Here is a 17367-nt window from a genome sequence, read left to right as displayed (position 1 = left end):
GGAGGAATGGACAAAATGTCGCCATGTCCACGGCCACGGGACAGAGGACAGCTCTGTACACTGACTGCTGGAACCTTCAAACCGTACCTGCTAAGATTGAGAAGCTCCCTGGTGCCTGCTCCTGCCCCTGATGGGCAACACCAGCCCACACCCCACAGGCCTGTGCTTTGTGCCTGAGGCTTAAACTCTCCTGAGGAGACGAAACATTTCCTACGCTTTCCCTTTCAACAATGATACCAGCACTTCCTGAGCACCAGTCTATGGTTGGATGCCATTCTCTGCTTTTGAAGAGCTGAGGAAAGCGATCGAGACAGACATATAACCCAGCCCTCATTCAAGCCAGGAAACGAGACCTGTAACAAAGACGGAAAGGAGGTGCTTAAGAGATCAAGCAAAGAGCGATGCATGTATTCACTCGACAAATACCTGCTGAAGCACCTAGGACTCAGCAGTGACAGAAGAAGGAGAAGGAGAAGGAGAAGGAGAAGAAGAAGAAGAAAAAAAAAATTCCTTATCTTCATAGAGTCTTCATTTCAGGCAGGGATGGGAGGAAATGGAAAATATATATAATATATAAAATACAGAGTATGTTAAGAGCTGATGTTTTTAAAAATGGGGAAAGAGGACAGGAAATACTGGAAGATTATCTTTTAAAAAGGGAGGTCAAGAAGGCCTCACAAGGAAGGTGACAGACCAAGCCATGGGGAGGTGAGGGAAAGAAAGCTGACCTATCGCCTTCCAGGGACTCAAGGCTGCCAGACTTCCTGCCCTAGCTCGCCCTGGAGAAGTTCCGTGCACCTGCCACAGCTTATTGCCTGCAAGGAGAGGGGATGCAAGAGGACCTATCTCGGGTACTTCCTGAGAATTTAACTTTTCAAATCCTGGCCCTGGTACCACCTCCTTGGATAACCGTATGAAAAAGACAATATAGTTATTATTACCTCTGTTTTAGGCATCTCTAGGCTCCTACCTGGTCTCCCTATCCCCAAACTCTTGTTCCCATCCACCTCCTTCCTGATGAAAGATTCACCTTTCTAAATATGAAGGTGATCATGTCTCGCTACTGCTCAAAGCTTCCCACGGCTCCACACTGCCTTCCCGGTAAAATCCAAATTCCCGGCATGGCGTTCAAGACTCTCCACACACTGACGCTGCCAGTGCTCCCTCCACAATACGCACTTGCTCATGTTACATCTCAAGCACACGAGGAGCCCACAGTCAACACCCCCAGGCCTCTGCCCAGCTGGTCCAGCCCCACCCCACCCCATCGCCACCTACAGAGGCCCATTTAAGTGTTTTGGTGGTGTCTGGTGGTACTGGCAACTCTGTCCTTGTGTGCTTCTTCCCCCAAACTGGCATCTCCTTAAAGATGAGGACCATTCTAGGGACTCACCATCTGCTGAGTTGAGTTGGAGATGGAGGCCCTTAGGATGTGTTCATTCACAAGCATGTACCAGGGCTCTATGAAGCATGGGATGCGTTGGAGGTCCCTGCCCTCAAGCTTACAGTTTAACCAAAAGATAAGTCAGAAAAGAGGATAAATGATAGTAAAGTAAATGAGTACTTGCCTCTCCCGGGGCAGATGCAGGGCAGACCCGACAGGGTGAAACATTGCAGAATAGGCTAAGTCAAGACAAGGAGAAGACACCATGGTCTGGAGTCTCCTTTGAGGGGCACAGGTGAAAGATGGATAAGCCTGGGTAAGCGAAGGAGGGGGGGTGACCATGCACTGTTGAAGCTAAGCCCAGTCTGCAGGAATAAAACCCAAGCGCTAAGCAAAACTGTACCCAAAGCATTCTGCGGCTCAGCACCAGGGCCAGAGGGCAGGGAGGCTGTGGGCCTTGGCAGGGGTGGGCTCCAAGTGCTGACTGCAGGCTCTCTCCCTCTGCCTCACAGACGTCACCCCCCTGCGCAAACCTCGCACTCCCCTGGAAACCTTCAAAAAGGTTGGCATCCCCATCATCGCAGCACTGCTGAGCCTGGCGACCATCATCATCATGGCTGTCCTCAGTAAGTGGCAGCCCCCACCCCTACCCTCACCCCCTCATTACTGCCCCCACCTCCCCTTCATCCCCCACAGGAAACGGCAGCTGCCACCTCCCCTCCAAGCCCAACCTTACCCTCCACCCTTGCACCCAGCTGCCACAGGCAGGTGAGCTGCAGAACGCTTTGTGTGACATGCGTCCACCCCCTGCTCTGAAGGGAGCCTTCCTCCAAGAGTGAAGGGGGGGAGGTGAACGCAGCCCCCACCTACCCCAGATGATCTCTACCACAGGGAAAGCACAGCTGCACACGGTACAAAGCCACGCAGGCAACCGGCCAGGGCAGCCACGCCCCTGCCTCCTTAGTCAGGCGCCTGCAGACACCGGAGCAGCCCTACCGGCTATAAGAGCGGGGAGCCTTTCCACCTGTGAGAGAGGGACACAGACGGGGGGCACACGGGAAGCCACCCAGGCGCGCACGCACGCATGCACACACACACACTGCCTGTAGCTCTGTCTTCCTCCCTGCCAGTGCCTGAGACCCAGTGAGCAGGCCACTCAGCGACAAAGAGTGAACTGAATGACCCGCCGTGCCCACCATCCTGGTCTCCACTCCCACTCCTGTGACTGTCCTTGCCTTCCCCTCCCCCACAGTCACAGCAGGCTACTGACGGCACTCTCAGGGTGGGGAGCAGGGCCCAGCGGACCAGGCTAGCAGTCGGGACACCTGGGTGAGGACCCCGGCACAGCCCCTTGCTGTGTGACCTTGAGTAAGTCCTTTGACCTCTGTCAACTTCAGTCTCCTCTGTAAAACATCCTGTCTCTCCCAGAGGGATATCGGAGATAATGTAAAACACCTGGATGAAAATTAGGTCGTGCCCAAGTGTGGGTCACCGGACAGGGTGCAGAGATGTGACCAAGGCCATACACAAAAGCATGTGTTTGCTAACGGGGTAGCACGGGCCCTTGAGGAGCTGCACTTGGAACCATGGTGGCATTTCCCCAGCAACAGCCACCGCGCACTCCCAGATCACTGGGCCCAAACCCTCCCCCTCCACTTGAGCATCTAGGCTCAGAGAGGACTGGCAGTTAGAGACAGCTGGGACGGGACCCCCGGGACCCAGACTGAACGAGTCCCTTTCCATCTGTGGCAATGGAAATGCAGATCCACGACACAAACACCACCCAGATCCCGGAGAGCCCCGCTGAGCTGTGAGATGCGGATTTCTTCCTGACCTTGGCTGGCCCTTGGCCCTGGGTTTGCAGCAGCATAAGCACAGCTGCCGTCCTAAGCCTGTTCTATTTAGGCTAATATGAAGGAGAGCTTGCTTTCTTTGAGCCTGTGCCCTGCCACACTGGAGAGAGGAGAAGGGGCCAAGATTCATCCAGGGCATGCCCGGGCAGGCAGTGGTGCATGATTCAGAAGTGGGGTCTCCCCATCCCACAAGGTCCTGTGTGGCTTCCATGCCGTGGGCCCCCAGGTTCTGCAACCAGAGAAGGTCATTTGAGCCTCCATCCCAGGCAAGGCTCCCTCAACTTTTTCGCTTCTGGGGTCTCAACTGGTGATACTATGTCCTGGCTTTGTCCCAAGAGGCTAGAGTGAGCCTGCCTTACCCTAGCTCCTGACCATGAACCAAACTCTGAAGGTCTAGGAAAGATTCAGCCTGCTTCTTCTCCGGTGCTCCCTCACACCAGGGGCATCCGGGCCAGCAGACCCCATCTCGAAGCCCCTCAGGGAAGGCATGGAGAGGCAGCAAAGAGCTTTGGAGTTAGACAGACCCTGACTGGAATTCTGGCTCTACACATAAGTGCTGTGTAGCCTTGGGAAATAAACCCCAACTCTGTAAATCTCAGTGTCCCCCACTTATAATGTGAGTTCATCATGACCCCAGCCACCTCAGGTTGTTGTCAGGATTACACAAGGCAGTGCATGGGAAGCTCTCAGCAGTGACCAGCGAGGCCACCGTCAGACTTACCACTGTCACTTGCAGGGCTAGCCAGGAGCAACACTGGACAGCAGGAGGGGGCTTCGGGCCAGGGGAGGGTTCAGTTAGGCAGGGGGGTCTCTTCCCACCAGGAGCCTTTAGGAATGTGAAGTATTCATTCGCTGAGGAGTCACAAACTAGACTCAGTCCCGTCAGCCCAAGGCAGCAAAGGAGCAACAGAATTTGAAAGCAGCAGGCCGAAGACAAAACACAACACGCCGCCAAGCCCTTCAGGGATCTCTCAGCCCCGGATCAAAACACCTAGTTCTAGAATAGCACTCGGTGGTTACAAGACACTCACGGCCACCAGCTCACCAAACGTTCTCAACCACCTCACCCCACTGTACAGATGAGAAAACCGAGGCCCTGGGAGGGGATGTGATGGGTCTAAAGTCACACGAGAGGCGGCAGGGCCAGCGCTCTCGTCTTTGGGCTCCAGGCCCCGTGTTGTCTATTCGTTACCAGAGGCACTGTGCCAGCACCAGGAGGATGAGGCCAGCGGGGGCTGTTTCTAAATTTCTCCTGCACATTCTCTCGCTTGATGCCTCAGCCATCTTGTAGGTATGGGATAGGTGTTACTTTACAGATCAGGAAACTGAGGCTCAGGACCAAGTACCCAGGCTACCAAGTGGCGTCACTGCGTCTGGAGCCCTCATCTGCCTGTCTTGAAGCCCAGCATGTTTTCAGGGAAACACAGCCTCTCCCACCCCCCCGGGGCTGCCTGCTTGACCGTCAGCCCTGTCTGCCCCCTCCCTGCCCCTGCCTTCCAGTCAAGGTGATTCTGGACAAATACTACTTCCTCTGCGGGCAGCCTCTCCACGTCATCCCGAGGAGGCAGGTGTGTGACGGCCAGCAGGACTGTGCCTCCGGGGAGGACGAGCAGCTCTGTGTCAAGACCTTCCCCGATGGGTCCCCAGTGGCAGGTGAGTCTAGGGGCTGGAGGCACTGGGGGAGTTGGCACAGCAGGAAACCAGCTCAGGTCCCCCTTGATCCACTGCACAGCATCTGCCAAATGACTTGTCAGTTTCCATCCCTATTGTAAGGTTCTTAAGAACAACAGGACTAGGGCCCCAGTACTTACGATGTAGCAAATATTCAGTGAATATGATGAACAAATGCGGACCAGAAGGGACAGGAAATTGTAACATAGCCTGCCCCGTTCTGCTACACCGGGGTGGGACTGAGGCAGGCGGCTGGATTGGATGACCCTGGGGAGTTCCTGTTGAAAGAAAGAAACCTGTTCTTTCAAGGGGACTAGAAAAGTGAGTGTCAGACCGTCAACCAGCTACTGATCTTTCTATTCATTAGGTGTTTACTGCAGCCTCCTATGTAACAAGACTGAGCTAGGTCCTTCAAAGCAATAGGAGATGTTTCCAACAAAAACTCATCTTCTTTCTTGGCCGGGGCTGGCCCAACTTCACCCACCTAGTACTTGGGCTCTGGAGAGAAAGGACAGCCCAGGAGATGGGTGTTGGGGGGTTCTGAGGGGCAGGACTAAGTGACTTCTTGCATATATCTTTTTTTTTTATCAGCAGTCAAATGCCTATGGGCACCTGCCATCCTACTGCAAAAGTACCTCCCTCTCAACCTCCTCCCTCTGACCTCACATGGAAAAGGAGCTAGGTTCCTCACTGAGAAGTCCCCCAGGCCAGGCAAGCTGTGTGGACCATGGGTAGAGTCACCATAGATCACCAAAACTGGTATCTCTAAGAATAAAATAGAGAGCTGCTGGTAATTGTGCCAGGACAACAGGTCCACAAGGAGGTTGTTTCCAGGACATCTGGTCACCCTGGCTACCATAAAAATGAAGCTCAGTCAGGCGAAGCCAAATGGAAGAACTTACCCCGAGGTTGAAAGGGTTGGTGTTCTATGATGCTCTAGGGTCTGGGTGTAGGGAGGTTGTGCTGGTCCCATGATGAATTCTGAGGGACATGGGCCAGACAGGCCCCTGCCCTGCAACTGACCCAGGTTCTCCCCCTCGCAGTCCGCCTCTCCAGGGACCGATCCACCCTGCAGGTGCTGGACCCGGCCACACAGAGCTGGGCCTCTGCCTGCTTCGACAACTTCACAGAAGCTCTGGCCAAGATAGCCTGTGGGCAGATGGGCTATGACAGGTACCTGGCCCCAGCCTCCAGAGGCTGTCCCCTCGTCCCTATGACCTCCTCCCTTCTTCCCCCTTTCCTTCCTCCCTTCCTAAAAATATAAATACTGGAGTCAGACAGAACTGCCCTTGAACCTGAGCACTTTCACATACAAGCAACGTGAAGGTCAATCTCCTAAGCCCCAGTTTCCTCAAGGGTTAATTGGGGCAAGCACTGGCAATGTCACAGGACAGTTATCAGGTGCAGCGAGAGAATATAAGCCTCACCACACACCCCCAACACACAGTGCTGGCTCCTCAAGACCCTCACTCTTTCACGGCTCTGCAAGAAGACACCCTGTCCCAGAGTGTAATATTTACTTCTTCAATGTCCCATTGAGTTAAAATTCAGCTTAAACAAACCTGATTACATTGGCGCCCCATCAGCAATCCCAGCTCTCTCAGCAAATTTCTAAAACAGCTCCAAATCTTCAGTGGATCAAGAGTTATGTAATCATAAGGGTGATTTGCATGCTGTGTTTATATTCATTTGATCTTGGCAAAAACCACAAAGGTAGTTATTACTGTATCTATTTTAGAAATAGGTTCAGGGAAGATAAGTAACTTGCTTCGGCAGGAGCTGGGAGGAAGAGGCTTGGGGTCTGTGCCCAAGACCCCTTAATTCCTGGGCATCAGGAGTTCTAGCAATGTCTCTGTCTCTAGCTTGGGTAATTCTCTCCTCCCCCAAGGCTTTCCCTATAAAGGGAGGAGAGGTAAGGCCACCGATCACTCAGAGAGCCTAACCAGAGAGGAGGGAAAATACCCATTTATTCAGCTGCAGAGTGGGGTAGGTTCCCAAGGACTCTCCCTGGCAAGCCCCCAAGGACGCTAAGAAACTGGACAGGCAGACACTGTCAATCAATCACAGAACTTTCTCCCATCCACCCCTAAAAAGCAGCCTCCAGGTTCTTTTTCAATAAATGCTCCCAGCAGCATTACTGATCCATCAGACCTTTTGGCCCCCTCTGCTCTCTGGTTATCAGGTCTTTACTGCTCAATACCTGCCGTGGGACGCAACCCTGGACAGGCCACCTCTGCCTCCTTCATTTTTGAGGAGAGGTGGGAAGGCACGCCCTGGCCCTGCTCTTCCTCCCCCCACCCCACCCCCAGCAGCCACCCGGCCGGCCCAGCCTCCCCTGCAGCCAGCCCCTCCCCTCCACGGCAGTCCAGCCCCTGCGGCGTCAGGGGTGCCCAGCTCCCAGCTCCACGGGCTGCAGCTGCCTTACGCAACCAAGGTGTCTCTGGGGCTTCTTAAGGTAATAGGATCCTGGAATTTCTGTCCTTTCGGAGTGCACTAACGCACCAAACCAGCTGGCTTCTTGAGTTCTACAGAATCAAAGCTGGTCAGAGCTTACCTTTCCGGGGACTGTCCGTTTCCACCACTGTCCCTCCTTCCGGGTCTCAAATTTCTCTACTTTCCTTCCTCCACCTAGATAAGAAGCCCTTCTTGTCCCAGGACCATAAAACCCGAGATGGTTCAAGGTGGGAGGGGCTCTGGAGATTATCCGGTCCACCTCTCATTTTACAGAGGGAGAAACTAAGGCTTAAGGAAACCCGGAGAAGGGCGTGACCTGTCAAGCTTACACATCAAGCCAGTGTCAGAGGCAGGACAAGCGCCTCCATCTCCAGGGCTCTGAAACCCAGCACCGCCACACTCACGCCCTTCTAGGTGTACCTGGGCCCACCCGGTGTGCGGGATTCCTGGCCCAGAATGTGAGAGCATCAGTGGCCAGTCAGCCAGTGCCTCAGTCAACCTGAGCCCTGCACACAGAGCCAGGACTAGCATGGCTGGATGGGGAAGGACGGGACAATCAGAACAATGGGATGAATCAGGGGAGCCTTCCTGGAGGAGCAAAGACTTAAACCCAAGGTTTGAAAGAAGACAAACATGGATCAGTGGAGAGAAAGAGGGAGGGTGGTCCAAGGGAGAGACCCTCTGGACTCATGTGAAGATTGATCTCGTCCTGTCCTATCTCCAAGGGAGCCATAAATGCACCCCCACTACCCAATTCAGCCCACATGCCTTGTTCAGAAAACCAAATATCCACCTTCCAGTTCCCTGGCTGTGAATCAGAAAAAAAAAAAAAAAAAAAAAAATGCTGGGACATTTGAAATAGGGCTACAACTGGGAGTTAAGAAAACATGTCCCTAAAATTTGTCCAGAGCTCTGGGGAAGCAAGAGCATCCACATCAGCATCGTGCCCAGAGCCAAGTCCTAGGACACGTTCTTTCCCACTGCAGCTCCTGAAAGTGGGAACTACTCCCCCCCATCTTCTTCTAACGTCCTGCCCTACCTCACATCTCTCTCTCTCTCTCTCTCAATCTCTCTCCCCCAACGTGAGCAGCAAACCCACCTTCAGAGCTGTGGAGATCGGCCCAGACCAAGATCTGGATGTTGTTGGAATCACAGAGAATGGCCAGGGGCTTCAGGTGCAAAACCTAAGTGGGTAAGTGAGAGGACACCTCCTGGCCCACAAGAGGCTCACAATGGAGGCTGCCATCAGGGCTGTAGGCAGCTACCCTGAGCAGGTGCAGCAAGGGGAATGTAAGCCAGACCACAAGAAGAACTCCAGGCCATGCAGACTGTCAGATACCAAGAACTAGAGAATCAGATTTCTGAGAGGTTTTCTGGGTTGACTCCCTTTTTTATATAAAACAGACAGCTGGACAAAGTGTGCTGTCCATATGTTGTTGGTGGCCGTGTCATCCAAGAGTAAAACCAAAAATTTTCCTACCGCTTTATGCTCCCGATTAAACCCAATAAGGCAAGATTCCAAAGGCCACTTTGTCCTTCCCAGCCACTCACTCAGGCCAGAGTAAGACCTCTCCACGTTCCCAGCTCTCCAGAGAAAAGGCCACATGGCCTTTGGCAGCGGTCTGTTCCTCTGCCTCCCCACTGTGCATGAGAGCTCAGCAGCTAGATAAAAATGGTCACACTGCAGTAGAGAGCCCCGAAGAAGATTCTGGCTCCCCAGCATTTGGGGATGCTGCTGAGGGCTGCTTATTCACCAAAGAGTAAATCTTAAAAAGGACCAAGATGGTAGCAGAAGGATCATGTGCCTGTAATTCCACCGAAATCCCACTTTTTGTCCATCTGGAAAGCCCACAGTGTAACAGACATTGTTCCAGGCTCAGCTCTCTTCCACTCCAGGATGCCAAGGTCTTGGGTTGGGCTCTGACACAGGCAGGGCCCAGCACATAGTGGGTGCTGAACAGCAGGGGCGTTGAACCCAAACCAATCGAATCACAATGAACTAAGTGGTCATACCGTTTCTATACAGTCCCCCCAGGACGTGGGTTCCAGATTTCCCAGGTGTTGGGAGGGGGGCTGGGGTCAACAGGGCCAGGGGACCGGAGTCCTTGCCTCCCACAGAAACCACAAGGCCCTGTGTCTCCCTTCCAGACCCTGTCTCTCGGGCTCCCTGGTCTCCCTGCACTGCCTTGGTGAGTATGTCCCATCTCTGAGGGTTTGGGCCGTGGGCCAGCAATAAGCAGGGAGAAAGACCTTCATCCTCATTCTTAAATCTCTCAGACTCTAAGTTTCTCTCTGTTTTGTCCCAAACTAAACTTCCCTGGGCCTTGGGTCTGTAGGGCAGTGCTCCTTCAACTGGGGGACATTAAGAACTCTTTAGTACCATCCACACACAACCCCACAACCGAAGCAGAGAGCTGGCAGGGAACAGAAAACTGGAAAGGATAGAACTGGGCCTCCATGCCCTCCCACCCTGGTCAGGCCCGCAAGGCCTCCTCTGTCAAAAGTGTGCTCAGTTATCCAAGACCAGAGCATTCAGTTTAGCAAAAAAACAGTTAGACTGTGTCTAGCACTGTCAGGCACACTAGTGGGAAGTAGAAAATACCAGACAAGTCAAAGAATTGGCCACTCTCCTCAGGAACTTATAACAGAGATAGAGAGCAGCAAGAGAGAGATGCGAGGTCACAGGTGGGAGGTGCTGGACTGAGTAGCGCTCACAGCTGACCTGCCGCAGAGAGGCCCAGGCACCAGTCCCACTGGCTTCCAGCATGATCTTGAGTAATTCACCTGACCTTTCTGAGGTTCCTCTTCGCAAGAAGCCCTTTTGTCCAACTGCCCCAGAGGATGCAGCTCTTACAGAGGAGATCAGAAGAGAAGACAAGCTCCGTGACCCAGCTCGTCCTCCCAGCCTTGTGGAAGAACTGACCAGAGCCTGCCACGCTGGCCAGACACTGGACGGGCTGAGTGGAACAAGGCCATCATCACTGCCTTTGCCGTTGGGCAGTACATAGGCTTCCCTGTTGGATGTTAAGACTTCTTGTCATTATCATGTGACACCCACAATCCCTCGTGTGTGGGGACGGACACACGGTGGCCAGTGAATGACTGAACCGTCAGTCACACCATCTGCCCTCTGCACTAAATGGCACTGTCCTCACAGAGAGATTGAAGTCACAGACGTTCCCTTGAGGATCTGTCAGTCTTACCGGGAAGACCAAAGCACAAAGGAAATGAAAGGCAGGCCAACACCAGGGGGCAAGCTATGGAAATTCCAGAACGGGGGAAGTCCCCAGGGATTGGGTGGCCCCCAGGGGGTGGTGCCCAGGCTAAACACTGAGCTGTAGGCTCCCAGAAGGGAGAGACCACGTCTGTCCGTCTATCTTGTCCTCTACTCTCTTCCCAGCATCCCTGAACACAGTAGGCACTTAGTACAAATTTGCTGAATGGATCAATGGTTTAGATAAATAGCAAGAGGATAGCATCTCAGGGATGGGAATTTCCTCGAGCATAAGCAGAATGACTTTTTAGGGAGCTAAAAACAGATCGATTCAGCTAGACGGAGACTTTAGCTAAGGACAGTGGGTAGCTGCCAGGAGGACTTTCAACTCTACCCTAGAAAGAGAGATGCCCTGGGGCTGCAAGGGAGCGGGCGGGGGGTGGGGGGGGGGGGGGGAGGACACAGAGAAAGCAGAGTTTGGAATAAGAGGTGTCTGAAAAGCCCCTGGCTGGCAGAGGCCCAGAAAGGATGGCAGCATTTTCCTGGGAGAACCACCACTGTGGCCATGACCGCCAGGACTGGAGAGGCTGAGGGCAGGGCAGGGAGGTGGGAATGGAGGCTTTTACCAGAGCTTGAGGGTCATGATGGAAAAGCCAAGGACAGTGGCATATGAAAGAGAGCATAGCGTGTCAAACTGGGAGACTCACTCATCACGGGGGAAGGGACTTGGAGAAAGGTGAGTTTAGGATAGGAAGATCCAATTTCTGGAACCTTCTTCCCACTTCCGGCTCCCAGAGCAGTTTGTGGGCATCTGTTTGCTGATACTCCGCAGGAGTGGCTGGGACACGCCACCTGGGCAGGACTTTTGTAATTCTGCATCACCTGTTTGGTTTGAAGGCCATGAATTCCCAGCACAATGGACACGCCCATGTTCATAATATAAACACTTCCGAAGCCCAACAAAGAAGGGGGAGATTGGGGGAAAGCCTATAGTCTGGAACACCAGCTCCCTAGGAATAACTCAAAATGGGCCTGGTCCCCCCACCCCTCCAGGTTCCAGTCATAAGGGCTCTGTTCTAAGGGGACATACGCGGGGCTCCAAGGGGAGGCAGTCCCATCCCTCAAGAGCCTGACTCCTGATTTCTCCCTCCTTCCTACTGACTCCAGCCTGTGGGGAGAGCCTGAAAGCCCCTCGGGTGGTGGGCGGGGAGACGGCCTCTGTGGATTCTTGGCCTTGGCAGGTCAGCATCCAGTACAACAAACAACACATCTGTGGAGGGAGCATTCTGGACCCTCACTGGATCCTCACGGCAGCCCACTGCTTCAGGTAAGGCCTGCACCACGAGGAAGCCTTGGGGGCTCAAAGCCTTGGAGGGGCCTGAGTGTCTGGGTCCCCTGTCTCCCAGCTTATGTTCAAGTGTCCTCATCCCTCTTTGCCCTCCCTCCACAGACCACGTCCTTGGGTGTGGCCGCCCCAATGAGACACTGGACACGATGTCCTATGATAGGCACCCAGGGTCTGAGCAGAGGGCACTGGTCACCAAGCTTGATCACCAAGCTTGACCTCTTCCAGTCAGGAAGCAATCAGATACCCAGTGTCCTCAGTCTGGCCCCTTAGCACGCACTCCACAGAAGCTCTTCCCATCCATCTCCCCGGAGTCCTAAGAATGCTCTCCCTCTGCCAGTCTTCTCCGGAGTGATTCCAGGGTCGAGAGTCACTGCCACTCCCCCATTATAGCAAAAAAACTTTAAACTTAAAAAGCATAAAGCACAGATTGCCTTACAGGCCAGCAGAGAGAGGCCTGCCCATACCTGTGGGGAAGGACTACTCCCAGGCCCTCTTCGCTTTCCTTCTTTCATTCATTCATTCATTCGTTCGTTCGTTCAACATCTAATGAGTACTATATTATGTACCCATATGCATTAGATCTGTCAGCGCCTTAGAGGAACTCACAGTGTAAGCCAGGGATTCTTCACCTTTTTTGAGATCTGACAAAGCTCTAAGTCCTTTCCTGGGAAACCACCCATGCACATTAAGCAGGCAGGAGCGTCTGGAGCAGAAAGACAGACAAGTACATAACGTAACTGACAATACGAGTACCACATGAGTAACACAGACAGTAAAAAGTGCTGGGGGAGAGAGTGCCAGGACCCCAGAGCTCAGGCACTGGGAACAGCCCCTTCCCCAGCCCTCCAGTTAGAAGTTTTCTTGGGCAGGTTTCACTGGGGGAAAGGATCAAATCCCTTTTTAGAATTTGGCCTTTCGTAGGGGATTCCTCAGACCTGCTCCTTCTCTACCACCCCTGGCCTCACCATCATTACCTCCTAAAGCAGAGACATTCAGCACCCCAATCCCCAGGGCCCTGGGGACCCAGTTTTTGGCAAAGACCACACATGCTTGGCTCAGGCCTGAACCCCGCTGTCTCTGCCCCCCTAGGAAGTATCATGATGTCTCCACCTGGAAGGTGAGGGCTGGCTCAGACAAACTGGGCAACTTCCCATCCCTGCCTGTGGCCAGCATCTTCATCACTGAGCTCAACACCACGTACCCCAAAGAGAAGGACATTGCCCTTGTGAAGCTGCAGTTCCCACTCACATTCTCCGGTGAGAGGTGGCATCTGGGAACAGACCCCTTAGGTCAGGTTCTAATCCCCTTCTGCCACTAGCTCACTAAGTGGCCTTGGGCACATCACGGCTCCTCTCAAGCCCCCAGCTATGCGTTTCCCGTGAATATACCAGCCTAACATCAGTGAGGGGCCATGAGGCCCCTCTGAGCTGCCGGCTCACAGCCCGCCCCACCCCCTGCTGGATTCTTGTGAGGTCTATTTTCTCCATGTGGAACACCTCAAGTGAGAATCATAGACTCATCCAATCTTGGGGTTGTAAGGGAACTAGAAGATCCTCTAGTCCATCTTCCACCCTCAACCAATGCCAAGAGCCTGCACAGTATCTCGCCAAGGGGTTACTGTGCCCACCTGGTCTCCTCCAGGGGCAGAGAGCTCATCACCCTTAAGGCAGCCCATGGAATCTTGGAAGCTCTGTTAGAGGACTCATGCTTGGACAGTATTTACATCAGCATTTCCAACTGTCAGTTCCACAAGACACTGGTCCTTTGGAGAAAAAAAAAAAAGGGAGTTCTATTCTCAAGTAAGTTTGGGAAACATTTTTATAGTAGAGCTCTCTTCTTGGGGCACATTAGTATATAAAGATATGACAAGCCTTTTAATTTTTAATTTGTTTTTATGATGTTTAAACTATATCTCCTCAACTTATTTGACCACAGAATTTTCTTATGCCACTTTTGTTAACATCCCCTGGAACATAGGTCATAGAAACCCTGGTGTCAGCCTTTCCAGAGTGCTTAGCCACCAGGCTCTCCCCTTTCTCTCTGCTCCTGGCAGGCACGGTCAGGCCCATCTGCCTGCCCTTTTTTGATGAGGAGCTCACTCCAGCCACTCCGCTCTGGATTATTGGATGGGGCTTTACAGAGCAGGACGGAGGTAAGTCCTGGGCTCAGGACCACAGGGCTGAGGGAGCAGCTCTTGGAGGTGATGGGAAGGAGGACCATCCCTGAGAAAAATCCATCCTGGAAGTCCAAGCACCAAGGTGTCAGGTAACCCGCAGAATTATCCTGGGGTGGGGGTAGGAGGCAAGAACAGGAATATGAGTATGTTTTCAACTTCCCAGGAAAGATGTCCGACACACTGCTGCAGGCATCAGTCCAGCTCATTGACCACACTCGGTGCAACGCGGAGGATGCCTACCAGGGGGAAGTTACCGAGCAGATGCTGTGCGCAGGCATCCTGGAGGGCGGCGTGGACACCTGCCAGGTGGGAGCATGAGGGAGTTCCTTGGATAGAGATATTAGTCCCGGAGAGACAATTAAGTCCAAGGGCCGATGACTCCATATGAAGTCTTGCATATGGTGGGCACTCAATGTGTGATGAAGAAAAGAAGGGAGAGAGGGAGGGAAAGAAGGATTACAGTCAGATAAGGATAGAAGGATGAATGGATGGACAGAGACAAGCAGAAAGATTTCAAATGTGTATTTCATCTACAAAAATGGTGTTACCCACCCCACCTGCTCTTACTTCCCATCACGCATAGGAGTAGGAGTCACGTGAGGGCAGGAACGCCAGGTCTGTTTTCTCTAGAACTGCCAAGATGCTTAACTAGACTAGAGAAAACCCATGTCCTGCTGGATGAGCCCTGGAGCAATGCCTGCCCCGCCAACCCCACTGACCAGTCAGTCCCTGAACACATTTTCACTCCCTCCACCCCCAGAGGATCTTCCAAGCCATTTTCACTAAAGGCCCTAACCTTATTCCTGCCCCCATTCTCAGTCATTAAATCCCTCCACTCAAGAGGTAGCTCTTGGCCATCTCTTGAATGCCAGGTAAATACTGGGTTTGGGGGACAGTGTCTTCTTCCCTTGGGGAGCTCATAGTGGTGCGCGAGGGGGGCAGTTAGGCTATGGTGTTACTGGGTTCTGAGGGACAAAGTCTCAGGGGCTATAGGAACTGGGACAGACACCCAAAGTGCACTTCTCACTATCTGACACATTCTGGTCTATTGTGTTGTTTGCTTATTGTCTCTCTCTTTTCCGTGTAACTCTAAGCTCCCCGAAGGCAAGGATCTTTGTTCTTTTCATTGACCAAATCCCAGTTGTCTAGAATGGTACCTGGCATACGACAGGCATCCCATGAGCAGCTAAATAAATTTGGGAAGTACTGGGTTAAACAAAGAGAATCGGGCTTCTCACTGCAGAACCCCTTAGAGCCTTCAGTTTGCTAGTGTGCCCTGTGAATCTGAGAGAAAGCACACCAACAACTTACTTGACCACAAACAGAACCCCTTTGCCCCAAATGGAAGGGCCTTCCAGGCTGCAGGAACAGCATGAGCAGAGGCGGTGAGGGCAGAACAGCACAGAGCAGAGGGGAGGAGTGGGGAGCACAGAGGAACAGATGGGCCAACTCCAGGAGGGGAAGAAAAAGAAGCCCACTCTTTCACCCCACCCCTGCCTGCCCTCCCCAGCAACCCCTGCTCTGGTGTCTCACAGGGTGACAGCGGTGGGCCCCTGATGTATCACTCTGACCAGTGGCAAGTGGTGGGTATCGTGAGCTGGGGCCATGGCTGTGGGGGCCCCAGTACCCCAGGAGTATACACCAAGGTCACAGCCTATCTCAACTGGATCTATAGTGTCCGGAAGGTGAGCCCCACTTGTTGTGCCCTCCCTCCCTTCCTCTACCCTAAAGGTACCAAACCATCCTTAGCTTTGACTTAAATGGCTCTACGATGACCCCTTACATACTAAATAATTTTCCCCACCAGTAACAACCTGCGATTCCACCAGGAAGAGCTGAAATTCCTTAGATCTGTGATTCCAAATAAACGCAAATGTCTTAGGGTATAGAACACACCCAGCTTTATCATTCTCTATCCTCTGGCACAGAGTTTCCAGAGAACAGACTCTGTTAAGGAGGAGGGTGGGAAGGCTCAAGATACTTGCCTAGAAAAGAGGGAGGAGCAAAGAGCTTCAGAAAAGGCAGGCTAATTTTGCATACATCACCACCTTGTCCAGTTTCAAATCATCTCTTTGTTCGTCTCTTCTCATAGTTGGAGCCATGATGCTGCCCCCCTTCCATACTGCTGGAAACTGCCTCCCCCTGTCCTGCCCACCTGGGGATCCTAGAAGTCAGACAGAGCAAGAGCCCCCTTGGACACACCTCTCTGCCCACAGCCTCAGCATTTCTTGGCACAGCAAAGGGTCTCCATTCCTGTAAAAGCCCTCAGAGTCCACAGGCACCCGGAAGGACGTCAGCAGCCCCAGCTCCGCCACCCCTCGGGCTCCTGGCGTCCCAAGGAGAAAGACACAGTCCACTGAACAGGCCAGCCTTCCAGCCAAGGTCTCAGAAGGCATTGCCAAGCCAAGAAGGAACTTTCCTACTCTGCGGAATGGAAGCAGACTCTCCAGTGAGAACCCAGATCACCAAGGGCTGGAGTGGAGGGAAGAAGGGGTCTGAGCCAGCCCTTTCCTCCACCCATCCCCAAGCCCACCTGAGCAAGAAACTAATTGTAATGTAAAAGGCACTGTCTTACTATTGGCATAACTACTATTACTCACTGTCATGACCATTAGCTCTATGGCCGCCACTATTAAACAGATGCGTGAAGCCTTCAACCCCGGGCGGGCTGGGCTGCGCGCTACGGGCTGAGCTAGGACTGTTGCATCATATTCTTGTTTTTGCATATTTTATTAACATATAATGTATTATTTGTTTCAGGGGTACAGTTCTGTGATTCATCAGTCTTACACAATTCACAGCGCTCACCATAGCACATACCCTCCCCAATGTCCATCACCAAGCCACCCCATCCCTCCCACCCCCCTCCACTCCAGCAACCCTCAGTTTGTTTCCTGAGATTAAGAGTCTCTTATGGTTTGTCTCCCTCTCTGGTTTCGTTTTGTTTCATTTTTCCCTCCCTTCCCCTATGACCCTCTGTCTTGTTTCTCAAATTCCTCATATCAGTGAGATCATATGATACTTGTCTTTCTCTGATTGACTTATTTTCCTTAGCATAATACCCTCTAGTTCCGTCCACGTCGTTACAAATGGCAAGATTTCAATTTTTGAGGGCTGCATAATATTCCATTGTATATATATACCACATCTTCTTTATCCAGTCATCTGTTGATGGACATCTAGGCTCTTTCCATAGTTTGGCTATTGTGGACATTGCTCTACTGCAACATTCTTGAGCCTGGGTATGAAAAGGTCTCGGGGAGACCA

General features: G+C 52.6%; 1 protein-coding gene across 6 annotated transcripts in view; it reads left to right on the top strand.

Moving 5' to 3' along the window:
- TMPRSS4 (transmembrane serine protease 4) overlaps positions 1–16869 on the top strand; it is a 34230-nt gene extending 17361 nt beyond the window's left edge. For 2 of the 6 annotated variants that reach the window (XM_021696288.1, XM_021696289.1), the window contains 11 exons: positions 1897–2010; positions 4738–4890; positions 5952–6081; positions 8453–8554; positions 9511–9551; positions 11744–11903; positions 13014–13213; positions 13978–14076; positions 14264–14406; positions 15636–15785; positions 16193–16869. In XM_021696288.1, the coding sequence (XP_021551963.1) occupies positions 1897–2010; positions 4738–4890; positions 5952–6081; positions 8453–8554; positions 9511–9551; positions 11744–11903; positions 13014–13213; positions 13978–14076; positions 14264–14406; positions 15636–15785; positions 16193–16204 (1304 nt within the window). In that variant the 3' untranslated portion in view covers positions 16205–16869. Of the gene's footprint in view, positions 1–1896; positions 2011–2627; positions 2753–4737; positions 4891–5935; positions 6082–8452; positions 8555–9510; positions 9552–11743; positions 11904–13013; positions 13214–13977; positions 14077–14263; positions 14407–15635; positions 15786–16192 lie in introns of those variants that run through there. The other 4 variants (XM_021696290.1, XM_021696293.1, XM_021696294.1 and 1 more) reach the window with 4 other exon arrangements.
- The last annotated feature ends 498 nt before the right edge of the window (positions 16870–17367 follow it).

This window comes from Neomonachus schauinslandi, chromosome 11 (genome assembly GCF_002201575.2).
Source record: "Neomonachus schauinslandi chromosome 11, ASM220157v2, whole genome shotgun sequence".
Lineage (NCBI taxonomy): Eukaryota > Metazoa > Chordata > Mammalia > Carnivora > Phocidae > Neomonachus > Neomonachus schauinslandi.
This window is presented reverse-complemented; position numbering and strand designations above follow the sequence as displayed.